This window comes from Pituophis catenifer, unplaced genomic scaffold (assembly GCF_029215685.1).
Source record: "Pituophis catenifer annectens isolate HBS135680 unplaced genomic scaffold, rPitCat1.0.hap2 SCAF_8, whole genome shotgun sequence".
Classification (NCBI taxonomy): domain Eukaryota; kingdom Metazoa; phylum Chordata; class Lepidosauria; order Squamata; family Colubridae; genus Pituophis; species Pituophis catenifer.
The window spans coordinates 71891647-71904832 of record NW_027256888.1 but is presented as its reverse complement, the minus strand read 5'-3'; the positions used below and the strand labels follow the sequence as shown (position 1 = coordinate 71904832).

Below are 13186 nucleotides of genomic sequence, written 5' to 3'. Positions count from 1 at the left end.
GTAATTATACCTATGTAGTACTCTGTGTTCAAAGTGCAAACATAGCACCTGCCTACAATACCTGAATTAAAGCATTGTGTTCCTTTTCATTCTAAAATTTCATTTGGTGATTTAATCCAAAAAATTATGTAGATTTAACATATATATATTATCATGAGATAAGATATCTTTCCTACTCTCCCATCACCTCAAAAACAAAACATCAGAGAATTAATCAAGTTGTAAAGACAAAGGTTCCCCTCACACATATGTGCTAGTCGTTCCTGACTCTAGGGGGCGGTGCTTATCTCTGTTTCAAAGCCAAAGAGCCAGCACTGTCCAAAGACATCTCCGTGGTCATGTGGCTGGCATGACTAAACGCCAAAAGCGCACGGAACGCTGTTCCCTTCCCACCAAAGGTGGTCCCTATTTTTCTACTTGCATTTTTTGCGTGCTTTCGAACTGCTAGGTTGGCAGAAGCTGGGACAAGTAACGGGAGCTCACTCAGTTATGCAGCACTAGGGATTCAAACAGCTGAACTGCCGACCTTTCGATCGACAAGCTCAGCATCTTAGCCACTGAGCCAACACGTCCCTTCAAGTTGTATAAGAGCATTAAACCCTTCAAGTTGTAAAAAGAGCATTAAACCAAGCAACATTTTAGGAGTACTGATGGAGGAAAAAAATCTGGAGTGTTAAATTTCTTACACTGTTTATAAAACAATATTTATTAATGTTACCTGGACTCAGTAAGAAGTTCGATGAAATGTTCAAATAATGAAAGATGAAGTTCGTAGGGGGCATGAAGCCAAACCTGAAATTCAAAAATATTTCTAATTCTTACATGCTGTTAATTTAGCAGACAGTACTGCTACCAAAATATTTCCCTGAAGTATATCCATCAGGAGTCGAGCCTGGCCAATACTTCATTGTCATTCTAGATTAGCAAAATCACAAACAATTTTCTTGATTCTGCTTTAAGATTTACTTTATATTGTTGTTCTGAAAAAAAAAAAGTATGCAGTCTAAATAACAGTTCACTAATTTAGTTTTCCTTCATCAAAGAAATTTCCAGGCCAGGGCTGCTCACTGGTCTAAGAAAACAAAATTGGTTTATGTTTATTTTGACTGGCTCTGAGTGTAACACAAGCCAAGCCAATGAATATTATAATCAATTTTCTATTTCAAATTCAAAGATTTGCATATTGCGTCTCCCCACTGAAATAGTTCTGAAGGATTTATAGAAAAGTTATTATGGTAAATATAATTGCATGTAACTCTGTTCCTATCTAATAATTTTCAATGATCTCAACGAATCTATTTCCAGTTGTATCTTTCTTTTAGAACAAAGTATTAGTCCACATTACTGCAGCCTTCCTAGTTTAATGTTGTTCTCCTATAAATCTCAGCTATAAATTTCACATTCCCCAGCCAGAATGGAGGGGATGAGAACAGTAGATCCTGCATATCTGGAAAACAACAGAATGATGAATACTGATATAATTTATTTCAATAGTTTACATTAAAATTGGTCAACAAGGCGGATCATTGTTTATTTGCCGTACAGCTGTACAATACAGGTAGTCCTCGACTTACGACCACAATTGAGCTTAAAACTTCTGTTGCTAAGCAAGATAGTTGTTAAGCAAGTTTTGCCCCATTTTGCAAGCTTTCTTGCCACAGTTGTTAAGTGAATCACTGCAGTTGTTAAATTAGTAATTTGGTTGTTAAGTGAATCTGGCTTCCCCCATTGAAGCCAGATCTCCCACAGGAGATCTTGCTTGTGAGAAGATCACAGAGGATCATGTCATAAATATGAGTCAGTTGCCAGGCATCCGAATTTTGATCACATGGCCATAGGGATACTGCAACAGTTGTGTGAAAAACATCATAAGTCACTTTTTCCAGTGCCGTTATAACTTTGAACTGTCACTTAAACGAACTGTTGTAAATCAAGGATTACCTGTATACCATATGCCACCTGAAGCAAAAAAAAACACCCCCCTTTTTCCTCCCAATAGTACATGTTATCTTTCAAGCAACACTATTACAGCAGGTTTGCTAATTAATCTTTTATTGCTAGAGTTCAGAAATATTCTCAGTACCTCAAAATCACAAAGCAGATCCTGAAAAGCAGTTGAATTTGGAATAATGGATGTTTCATGTCCGCTGTCCACAGTCCCCACTAAAGAAAAGGTCAGATGTAGAATGTGGCTGTTCAGAAGACACCGCTTCTTCTTTAGCAGCATGGCCAACAACTGGAAGGAGAGGGAACCACATAGAGATATTGTAGCGCAACGTTTCTGAATTTTGTAATCTCAAAGCATTTTGCCGACTGACAGAAATATTCACTTCATCCTAGCACAGAAAAACAGTTAGTCCCACAGCGAAGCTTTCTTGTGAGAGATCCTAGCTGCTCTCAGAGCTTGGTTGCTTCCTTGCAGATGTTTCATTACCCAAACTAGGTAACATCATTAGTGATAATAAGGAGTGGGGCTTGCTCTCAGTTTATATTCTATAATATTATTATTATCTAGAACAGTGATGGCTAACCTTTTTGCCGTCGTGTGCCAAAAGCGGGGAGAGCGTGGGGGGGTCGCGTGCACGCGTGCCCACACCCATAATTCAATGCGCCCTCCCCCCGCATACGTATGCATGATCCCCCCATGTTACCCCCGCTTTTGGCACACGATGGCACAGTGGGCCTGTTTTTCATTCTCCCCAGGCTCCAGAGGCTTTCTTGGAGCATGGGTAGGGCGAAAACAGCCTTCCCCACCCCCCCCAGAAGCCCTCCGGAGGCTGGAAACAGCCCGTTTCCTGTCTTTCAGTGGGCCGGGAAGACCCACAAATCAGCTGGCCGGAGCTAGTGCAACGCTCACGTGCCCCCAGATATGGATCCGCGTGCCACCTGTGGCACACGTGCCATAGGTTCGCCATCACGGATCTAGAACAAGGGTGTCAAACTCAAGGCCCAGGGGCCAGATCCGGCCTGTGGGGTGCTCAGATCTGGCTCGCAGGGCCGCCCTGGAAACAGCGAAGGACCGGTCTGCAGTGCCTCTGCCAATGAAAACAGAGCTCGGAAGGGCCACCGTGACCCTCACGAGTTCCGTTTTCGCTGGCAGAGGGTTGCAGGAGGCCATCACAGCCGAAAACGGAACTCAGGAGATAGTTTTCACTGGTTGAGCACTTGGGCCCCCACAGGCGTCCCTGACACGAGTGACGTCAAGCTACCCACACCCACCCTGGCCACACCCAACCTGGCCCTCTGAGGTCAAACACAACCCTGATGCAGCCCTCAATGAAATTGAGTTTGACACTCCTGATCTAGAATATAAACTGAGAGCAAACCTACTCCTTATTGGCACTGCTGATGTTATCTAGTTTGGATAAGGAAACGTATGCAAGAAAACAACCAAGCTCAGAGAGCACCAAGGACCCCTCATTTCAACCTTGAGCTACAAATATTCTCCTTTATAAGCTTTCTTATATAAAAAACAAGAATCTCCAAATTGATAATTGGAGATAATTGGGAGATAATTAATTTATAAGCTTTCTTATATAAAAAAAAACAAGAATCCCCAAATTGATAATTGGAGATAATTGGGAAAAAAATCAGAAATGAAACTGAAAGTAACACCACCGCCACATCACTGGTGTCTGCTTGGATAACGAAGGGTTGTTCGGGGTCAGGATGGTTTAGGATCGGTTCTTTTGCAAACATTTCTTTCAGTGTCTCGAATGCTCGTTGGCAGGCTAGGTCCCACTGTAGAGGTTGTCCTGGGCAGGGTTTTGTAGCTGGACTCCCTGTTTTCAGGAGATCCGTTAGGGGTTTGGCAATTCTTGCAAAGGAGGGGATGAATTGTCTATAGAAGTTTGCAAACCCCAGGAAGCTTTGCAGTTGTCTGCGGGTGCGTGGGGTTTGCCAGTTTAGGACTGATTGTACTTTGTCCATTTGTCCATTTCTATCCCCTCATTTGACATTTGATAGCCCAAATAGTCTAGCCGTGACTGGTGGAATTCACATTTTGACAGTTTGACATATAGGTTCGCTTCCAGCAGTTTCTCCAGCACTTGGTGGATGAGGGGTATGTGTTCGTCTATGGTTTCCGTGTAAATTAGAATGTCATCTAGGTAGATGAGTACCCCCTTATAGAGGTGCTCATGTAGGACCTCGTTTATCAATTGCATGAACACCGCTGGGGCTCCCTGTAGGGTACTGAGAAGTGAATGAAGGAAATTATCTGATTCTTGCTACTGAATTGTTAAATATCATATTTTTCAGAAAGAAAGAAACAAACATAAATTCAATGGAGAGAAGGAAATGTAACCGCCAGAGCACTTTATAATTAAAGTCTTCGATTGTTTAGGCGAATGTAAAAATGGCAGGCCTTAACATGGGTTTTTGCTTTTCTGAATCCATTTTCTTGAAATTTCAGAAACCTTTTTTTGTATTCTTAGAACTAAATCATTTCTGTATCATGTACTAATATCATGTGCATATAATATGTACTTGTGTCATTAAATATGTATCTATATATTTATAGAACTAACACTTAAGACTTATATACTGCCTCATAGTGCTTTATAGCCCTCTCTAAGCGGTTGACAGAGTCAACATATTGCCCCCAACAATCTAGGTCCTCATTTTACCGATCTTGGAAGGATGCAAGTCTGAGTCAACCTTGAGCCAGTCAGGATCAAACTGCTGGCAGTGAGCAGAGTTTGTTAGTTAAAATGTTTAAGCCAAAGCTCATTCCAAATCATGCAAATACATATTTGCTGGATCATTGTAGGTGATGCTATCTGCCTTTGGATTAGAAAAAATAAGCCTTTTTTTGTGATGGAAAAACCTTCCCGTTTTGCAGGAGAGGCTTTCTGCTGCGTGCCTGAATGAAATGTTACATTTTGCATCAATTATGTAAGTAAAACCACCTCCAATAAATGTCCTTCAACAGACACAGATGGTGTTGTGCCCTTGATCGCCCCAGCAATAAAGCTTCCCATTTGCTTCTCTTCAGGATCCTACGGGTGCTTCCTTTCAATCTGGCAAACACTAAATGCCTCTGCTGAGCTAGCAGCTGACCATGTTGTGTTGCCTAAACCAGGGGTCTCCAACCTTGGCAACTTTAAGCCTGGAGGACTTCAGTCTGAAGTCCTCCAGGCTTAAAGTTACCAAGGTTGGAGACCCCTGGCCTAAACTGTAAAGCCACAGCATTGTGCTGTCAAACGCTTGAAATTTGTGCAATACAATTTGGTCAGGGCACTGCGCAGCAACTGTATGAACGAAGTCAGAGATGCTGACACAAACTTGTAGTTTTTGTATAAATAAATAGATTATAACGTTTATATTCATAGCAGATGAGATAGCCAGGAACCTCATGAGGTAAATCAAACAACATACGGAAGAAAAAGGCGGGGAAAAATGGGAAACTCCCCCTTTCTACCCACAACAGCCAATCACAGTGTCGACTGCCTCGCGCATGAGCCAACACTCTCCAATCAATTAAATATACAACTGTGTGTTCTGGCCCATTGTACGCTTTACTGTTCCAGCTGCTAAATTTAATATTCTAAAATAGTTCTTTTCCCCGCTCTTCCAAACCTGCTATGTGCATCTGATTCTAAGATGAAATAACAATAGCACTTAGACTTATATACCGCTTCACAATGCTTTACAGCCCTCTCTAAGTGGTTTACAGAGTCAGCCTCTTGCCCCCAACAATCTGGGTCCTCATTTTACCAACCTCGGAAGGATGGAAGGCTGAGTCAACCTTCAGCCTGGTGAGATTTGAACTGCCAAATTGCAGGCAACCGGCAATCGGCAGAATTAGCCTGGAATACTGCACTCTAACCACTGCGCCACCATGGCTCATGCAATGAATTTCACCCAAATGTGGTCCGCACAAGCAGTTTTTTCCTATCTTTACCCGCACCTGGTATCCTTTGATTCTTTCCATTTCTTTGCTAGCGAGAGGGTTGCTCTTGACCACACACACGAGGGCCTTCACAGCAGCATAAAGTCCTTCTACGTCAGATGCCATGGCGACGAGGCCCAAAATAGCAGCAGCTCCACCAATGTACTGCAGTGTGGTTGCAACAGGCTTAGGGACAAATGTCCTTACCCCTGCATAGAGGTGGCAAAATGAAATGAAAACATCAGTTTGACAGGATAGTCATCAACTTAATTATTACATCAAAAATAAATAAACAGCCAAGTTTCCAATTTCCCTTTATCTTGCCTTATTTAAAAATAACAAATAAGAAAAAAAAAAACCCTCCGTATCATATCCAACAACTCAGAGTCATATATGATACGGAGGGTTTTTTTTTTCTTATTTGTTGCCGGTAACGGAGGATAAAGCCAAATAAAAAGTTCAAACTTTTTATATTCATATATTTATTCAGATTCCTAACAAATGTATAGAGGCTCTTCTCTGCAGGAAACAAAAGGAACTACAGTCCTTGTTTACCGACCATTCGGTGATGGTAAGAAGTTGAAGAAAAAAAAAAACTTTACAGCCCATTTACAATCTTTGCAGCACCTCAGTCATGTGATTGCCATTACGGAAAATGTACGTTGTCCTATGTCTGAGCTGTTTCTTTTTTCTGCCCTTGCACAACAGTGACATTGGAGAGAAAGGGATTGCAAAAGAATAAGCTGTTTGCTCTTCTACACACTGAAAGCAATGTATTTGCATCAGAAGCTCAGGGTTGGAACCCATTGTTTACAGTACTTTTTTGCAGTCCTTTCCTCTCTAATCTTTCCATTCCGTGTGGAAGGGAAGGGAGAAAAAAAAGCAAGCAAAATCTCACCTTTTCCTGACCATTTCTTCCACAGAGCAGAGAGATTGGAGAGGAAGGTATTGCAAGAGAGTAAGCTGTTTTCTACAGCAATGTGATTACACCTGGAGTGGAAAAGTGATCCCAATTGGGATCAGCAACTTGGTTGTTAAGTGAAGTGAAAATGTAACTGCTTACAATTTTACTTCAGCTTTCTTTTGCTTTAGAGACTTGCAAAGATTGTCAATGTGAGGATTGGTTGCAAAGTTAATTTTTCATCACCATTCATCACACCTTTGTAAGTGTGAATGGTTGCTGCACAAGACAGTTGCTAAATGACGACTGTCTGTTAAGATTTGTGATTAGGACTGGCTATCTTTGGCAACTGAATGAGCCCTCCTTAAATAGTTGATATTGAACAGTACTTTTTAACGTAACAGCCTGGAGAAGAATTACATACTCGAGTAATCACCATACAAAGCACATATCATTTTATTTTAATGTTATCTCACCCAAATATCCTATCAAAGCTGCGCCAATGGTACGCGCCGCGCCATTTAAATGTCCTCCTGAATTGTGGAGCAGTTTTACTGGAGTGGCATTTTCGTGAGATGAAATAGCTAGCTATGAGAAACAGAAAAAACAACTTGGCTTAGACACGAGTTTATAGGAACAATATTTTTTGAGCATTTTCACAGATCGGCAGAAAAACAAACTCCTCAAAGAGGAGCCTCAAGCCTAAGAGAAGAAAGGTTAGGTATGATTCTGTGATTAAGACAAGCGGAAGAATAGTAGAAAGGAATTGTTTCCTTGTATAATGGAATATTTTTTTTCCATATGGACAATATGTTTCCTTGTATAATGGAAGATAATTTTTTTCCATATGGACAATATCAGAAACAGTTTAGCAAACATCTTTAATTTCCCCAGATTTAAGATATAAACTTTGTGGACACTTGTCATCACTTAGACCAGAGGTCTTCAAACTTGGCAACTTTAAGACTTGTGGACTTCAGCTCCACAAGCTGGCTGGAGAATTCTGGGAGTTGAAATCCACAAGTCTTAAAGCTGCCAAGTTTGAAGATCTCTGACTTAGACCAAGCGTCTAACTCCCACATCCAAAACTGTGCTAAAGGGAATCATTCAGTTCTAAAAGCTATGAGTGGATGTAGCATCTTAAATAGAATGAGCTATGGAGAAGCACATAATCAACAACTTCTCTTTTTTCGTATATAGCCTCTAATTAAGACTGTTTGATTTTCTCAGCCTCCCTTAGAAAGCTTCTCTTTCTCTCTCTGGGTCAATTCATAAGCAATTTGCTTTTGGTCGGCTCCCATTAGGCACCTCTATTATAGAAACATTTACAATAGTCTTTGACTTACAACTACAATTCCCCTTGCTAAGGAGCCCAACATTTCCACTGCTAAGCAAGACAGTTGTTAAATGAGCTGTGCCCCATTTTACAACCCTTTTGCCACAGCTGTTAAGCGAATCGTTGCAGTTGTGAAGCCAATCTGGCTTGCCCCATCGACTTTGCTTGTCAGAAGCCAGCTTAGGGAGGTTACAAATGGTGATTACATGATCCCAGGACAGCGTAACTTCATAAATGCATGCCAGTTGCCGAGCACCCAAATTTTGAACACGTGGCCATGGGGATCCTGCAATAGCTGTGTGTGTCGTAAGGCACTTTTTTCAGGGTCATTGTAACTTCGAATGATCACTAAACAAAGTGGGTAAGACAAGGATTTTACCTGTACATCATATGAGATTACATAGCCAGTATCCACTGGAATATTCCAAAGTGGAAGTTAACTGGAATAACCCCATGTAACTTCGGCCCTCCAAAGTATAAAAGAGGTAAAAAAAAAAAAAAAAGCATACTTTTTAAACCACCTGGAGTCACCAAGAGTGAGTTGGGTAGCTATCAGGGGTGAAATCCAGCAGGTTCTGGAGAACCGGTAGCGGAAATTTTGAGTAGTTCGGAGAAACGGCAAATATCACCTCTGGCTGGCCCCAAAGTGGGGTGGGAATGGAGATTTTGCAATATCCTTTCCCCAGGAGTGGGGAGGCAATGGGGATTTTGCAGTATCCTTCCCCCTGGAGTGGGGTGGATGGGAATGGAGATTTTGCAGTATCCTTCCCCTGCCATGCCCATCAAGCCACACCACACCCACCAAGCCACGCCCACAGAACCGGTAGTAAAAAAAATTGGATTTCACCACTGGTAGCCATATAGCAATAGCAATAGCACTTAGACTTATTTCCCCCTCCACACTGCTTTACAGCCCTCTCTAAGCGGTTTACAGAGTCAGCATATTGGCCCCAACAATCTGGGTCCTCATTTTGCCAACCTCGGAAGGATGGAAGGCTGAGTCAACCTTGAGCCCGGGAGACCCAAACTGCTGCCAACTGCTGGCAGCCAGTGATCAGCAGAAATAGCCTGCAGTACTGCATTCTAACTACTGCGCCACCGCAACTCAATATAGATTTTCTTAAGAAATAATACTTAGGAACTAAATACTTATTTGTTCTTTCTTAACCTTTAGCTGTGCACATTATCTTCAATCCTGGGATTCATCCATGTGTGGACCCAATATACAAGCACAACCTCTCACAGTGATGGCAAACCTTTTAGACACCGAGTGCCCGAACTGTGCGTGCACGCCAGGGGTGGGTTCTAAATTTTTTTACTACCGGTTCTGTGGGCGTGGCTTATTTTGTGGGCGTGGCTTGATGGTCATGTGACAATTCTTTAGGATTTAGCAGAGGTACTGGTCTACCAGGCTTTTAGCTGCTTGCAGAGCTGTACCGATCTACTCATTTATTTTTTGCAGGCACTGATCTACTCATGTATTTTTGCAGGCACTGATCTACTCATGTATTTTTTGCAGGAACTGGTCTATTCATTTGTTTTCTTTTAACACTGATCAGCTGTAGGGCGGCCCTTTGAAGCCCGGGCAAGAGTTTAAACAGTTTTTTCCCCTCTAGCCATCAGCTGGGACTCAGGAGGCAGCAATAGATTGGGGGTGGGGCCAAATAAAAGATAAGAATAACACGGGGGTGGGGGAGGCACGGGGGGGGGCAGAACCGATTCGGTGACATCATATCGTCACCGCTACCGGCTCGGGAGAACCGGACCGAACCGGGAGGAACCCACCACTGGTGCATGCATGCCCAAACTGAAAGGTGTGCACGCGCGAATGTGTGCATGTGCAGACATGCACAAATGTGGGCATACACAGACATGCATGTAGGCATGCGCAGCAGAGACCCAAAGACCAGCTGGCCGGCAGGAGGCGGGGCATCCCAACACTGGCAGCGTGGCAAGAGGTAAGATCTTTTTCTTTCGTGAGCTTCTGTTTCATCATTTGCAGGGAAACAGAAGCTCACGAAAGAAACACCACAGAGATCTGACCTGGGGCTCCCACCTCTGGCAAGCGTGCCATACGTTCACCATCACGGACTTATCATAAAAGATGCTTGCTGATTTGGTGACTCTCATGTATCAAATATAGTGTGAGGTCTACCGATGGTCAAAGTTGAGTATTACAACATTTGTTGAATCAATACTGAAAACTAAAAAAGCGAGATATAAAAAAAAAGTTTTCAGCTTACCTGCTTGGCTATGGCCTTACTGTCCAATTTGTTATAAACTTTTCTAATCCTTGCCACTGTCAGGGAAGAAACGGAGAGCGCGTAGAGGCCAAAAGATACTTTCTCCTCTGGGACCAACGAGACTGGAGATGGACCGATTCCTTCTGCTTTGGAATCTTTACCTTCAAGCAAGAGAAACATTTCAGCGTGAGATGATATAACATACCATAGATCATAGCATAGCTGACTGGAGAATTCTGGGAGTTGAAGTCCACAAGTCTTAAAGCTGCCAAATTTGAAGACCTCTGCCATAGATTATATACCAGATGAGATACAACCTTTAAACCAAATCTCACTGCAATTGGGAATGCCCTAGGAGACGTTAGAGAAGGACAACTTTTCAGAGTTAACTTCTACAGAAAGTCCACAACTTACAACAGTTTGCACTGAAAAAAGGGACTTGGGACCATTTTCACACTTACGACCGTTATAGCATTCCCCATGGTCACATGATTTACATCACCCCTGACAACTGACTCACATTTATGACGCTTGCAGTATCCTGGGGTTATGTGATCCCCTTTTGCGACCTTCTGGCAAGCAAAATCAATACGGAAGCCAGTTTCACTTAACAACCGTGTTACTAATTTAACAACTGCAGTGGTTTGCTTAACGAATGTGGCAAGGGAAGTCGTAAAGTGGGGCAAAACTCACTTAATAAATTTCTCACTTAGCAACATAAATTTTGCTCTCAATTGTGGTTGTAAATTGAGGACTACCTGTGTTTGCAATATAGTTATAGTGCGGTATTATGGGTTAGAGAGAAATATTTAGCCTAAGATCTAGTCAATAATAGCAGCAATTCTAAAACAAATCAAATGTTCATCCAGTATCTACTTTGTTACTATAAGCACAAACGTAATTGATTTTAACTTCACAGTAACTAGAACTTTGAAACAAGTTGCCCTCCTTGCATGTAAATTCCAAGAGTTGCTTAGCAATGGGTAGTTTACCCACGTCGTGCACCCTTAACAATACAGCTATAGTTGCTATGATAAATGAGTTGCAAATTCCCCTCCTTTCCAGTTGGTCTCACCCTACTCTGCTTTGTAATGGCTCAGTTGTTTTCCTAATTAAAAACAAAGCTCCAGCAGCACGTTGGCCCAATTACAATTAGAGGGACTGTGTATAAAATGCTAATTGTCCTCTCCCAACAAGGCGGAACTGCTAAAAGAAATACAAGAATGGGAAGAGTAAATCTCTGCTCCCGGTGACTGACCAAGGTTTGATCTTGCCTCATTATCCTGGGACATTTATTTATTTTATTTTATTTTATTTTATTTGGGTTTGTTTTACACCCATTTCTACCATCTACCTTTCCGTCTGCAGACTGGAAGAGCAAAACCTAAATGGTTAATTCTTATCATTTGAACATCTAAATTCAAATGACCTACAGAAAAACCTAAACGTATCATAGTTTTATAGGTAGTCCTCGCTTCCTGACCACAATTGGGACTGGCAACTCCATAGTTAGGTGCCCCAGCTGCTAAGTGAAAAAAAATCCTGTGACCACACCGGACTTAAAAGCAGCTTCCAACTTGTCATTAAGCAAATCACAGCGGTCGTTAATTGAGACATTGCAACTTGCAATCTCACTACTGTGTTGTCCATTACTTCTGCTTGTAGAAAGCTGCTTGTGAAGTGCACAGAGGGCAGTTGTTGTGATTATAGGAAGCAGCAGTTACGACAATTTGCAATGTTGAAAAATTTCTGAACAAGGTAGTCAGTGAGTCACGAATACCTGTATGTATATTTTAATTAATTTGGGCTTTGGTTCAGATTTGAACATCACACAAAGCCCATCATATAAACCTGAAGATTACATTTATTCAGTAAGCATGATATGTAAAAGTACCCTAAAATGGTATATAAATATTATCTACAATTATTAATGTATTTTTATGAAAATTTGATCTCTATATATTGCTCTTTCCAAATGCATCGTCCTCAAATATTTGGGGTTACAGTTTCTAGTAGATGCAATTGGTAAGACCTTTGGTCAAAATATCAATCAAATTCCTATATATTTCTCTTTAGAAACATTGAAGATTTAGGTCAAAAAAAATAGTATAATCTTTTCATGCCAATATCAAGAATGGGTTAGCTGTCTCAGTCCAAAAAGAAAATTAAGAAAGAGATAAAATTCAGGGGAAAAAGGAGAAAGATTGTTTATTTGATAAACACTGATCAAATTGTTATTAATATAAAAAATAATTTACAAAATCTTGTTTTCCACATCATCTCAGAAAAAAACTTATATCATAATTTCAAATCTGTTTACCCAGAAGCCTCTCTGCGTTACACCTAGTAAAAACTGTCAGAGTATGAATATTCATAGACTGGAATAGGTCAGCTAATGAGGGCTGTTTGGTAACTGAAACATAGTATTTGTTGTATGGGGCCATAAGAGACAGTTTGGAGCCTGGGTGTGGCTTAACTGTTCTGCATATAAGCTTGAGGGCACTAGCTTCTCTCTCCTCCATTTTGCCTTCTCCATTTTGTGCTTCCATTTTGTGCTGTGTTTGTACTTGTTATTCCTCTTCTCTACAACGTGGAAAAACCTACAATGGTATTGTATATACAGTAAAGACGTTTTCTTATGTAGTTGAATCCTGCAGAATTATTTAATTGTGCCTGATTGTGTGTGCTGCAACAAACGCTGACAAAATCAGCAGTAGATGCTGGATCAAACTGTCTTCTGTAAGTCTTTTCCTCTTTTTTATCCTGAAGCCCAAACTAAAATATTTTTTTGAGGAATAGTTTCTTGCCCTTTT

The 13186-nt window shown here is 41.3% G+C and overlaps 1 protein-coding gene across 1 annotated transcript in view; it reads right to left on the bottom strand.

Annotated features, from left to right (window-relative positions):
* Positions 1-13186, bottom strand: part of WDFY3 (WD repeat and FYVE domain containing 3) — a 203958-nt gene that overhangs the window by 74062 nt on the left and 116710 nt on the right. The window contains exons 22-26 of the mRNA XM_070948211.1: positions 10374-10534; positions 7271-7382; positions 5912-6102; positions 2084-2236; positions 719-792 (exon numbers count right to left, since the gene is read on the bottom strand). Coding sequence (XP_070804312.1) covers positions 719-792; positions 2084-2236; positions 5912-6102; positions 7271-7382; positions 10374-10534 — 691 coding nt within the window. The remainder of the gene's footprint in view (positions 1-718; positions 793-2083; positions 2237-5911; positions 6103-7270; positions 7383-10373; positions 10535-13186) is intronic.